The sequence below is a fragment of the Octopus bimaculoides genome, chromosome 23 (genome assembly GCF_001194135.2).
Source record: "Octopus bimaculoides isolate UCB-OBI-ISO-001 chromosome 23, ASM119413v2, whole genome shotgun sequence".
Taxonomy (NCBI): Eukaryota; Metazoa; Mollusca; class Cephalopoda; order Octopoda; family Octopodidae; genus Octopus; species Octopus bimaculoides.
In genome coordinates, this window is record NC_069003.1 from 26,057,290 (window position 1) to 26,058,559 (window position 1,270).

General features: G+C 37.3%; 1 protein-coding gene across 1 annotated transcript in view; it reads left to right on the top strand.

Annotated features, from left to right (window-relative positions):
• The window catches only part of LOC106876599 (cardioacceleratory peptide receptor), a 61,061-nt gene that overhangs the window by 40,751 nt on the left and 19,040 nt on the right, over nt 1-1,270 (top strand). The window contains exon 4 of the mRNA XM_014925211.2: nt 1,162-1,255. Coding sequence (XP_014780697.1) covers nt 1,162-1,255 — 94 coding nt within the window. The remainder of the gene's footprint in view (nt 1-1,161; nt 1,256-1,270) is intronic.

Here is a 1,270-nt window from a genome sequence, read left to right on the forward strand (position 1 = left end):
ATATATGCATGTGTTACGTTTTCGACACCGGCTCATAAAGTGAATTATCACAGAAACAAATGTATGTTATGAATGTGTATATATACATATACGTATACATATGCATATACATACACACACAGACACACACACACACACACACACATTGTAGTATGTTTATATATATGTACACACGCGCGCGCGCACACACACACACAGACTCAGATACAGCAGATTTGTTGTTTTTTTTCTCCAGTAAATGTCACTCCCTTACACACAAATAATAGTCCAGCACCAGAAATTGGGAAAGATTTATTGTTATTTGTTGATAGTAACTGTCAAAAGGTTAAATCTCTTAATGAGAAATTTAATTGTTGTTTGTTGTGACAACTTATAAAAGAAATGATTATGCAGCGGTATATATTCTATCGACAAAGTCGACCCCCTTGACCGACACCTCCTTTTCTATCACGCTCCCTAATTATCTAAAATTATGGAACTTTAATCTATTCCCTGATTAGACTGGGAAATGTCCTACAGATATAATGAAAGCGTGCTCCATCTTCATCTAGAATTTTAACAAACTGCTTCATAATGCCAAATTTGATATGGAGTAGACGTAGGATAATTTTTTCCATGGTTGAACTAAAGACTCTTTAATCACATTAAAAGACTTCTGCGGCCATTCTTTGACCACTATGTTTTCCCCTGGATCTGTTGACTCACATAAAGCTCATGTCTTAAAGCTCATGTTTATCCCTCACTGATGAATGAATGGAGGCGGATGGCAGGTTAGTATCTTGACGGTAAAAAATGGAGTATCTTGACGGTAAAAAATGGAGTATCTTGACGGTAAAAAATGGAGTATCTTGACGGTAAAAAATGGAGTATCTTGACGGTAAAAAATGTATGTATGTATGTATCTCTCTATCTATATGTATTCTTGTACTTGTTTCAGTCATTTGACTGCGGCCATGCTGGAGCACCGCCTTCAGTCGAGCAAATCGACCCCAGGACTTATTCTTTGTAAACCTACCACTTATTCTATCGGTCTCTATTGCCGAGCCGCTATATAATGTGATTGCATACATTTAATTTCTTTATATTTATTTCAGCTATTAATAAACCCGGGTACAGTTGCTACTCTCATATCTACCCATGTTTTGTTTATTTTCCCCGCAGGAAGTCGTCGTATTTGCATCAACTTATGTCTTAGTTTCCCTCAGTCTCGACCGACTTGATGCCATTGCCAGACCCCTACGGTTTACCGGTAGTGGTAAGTATCCATATA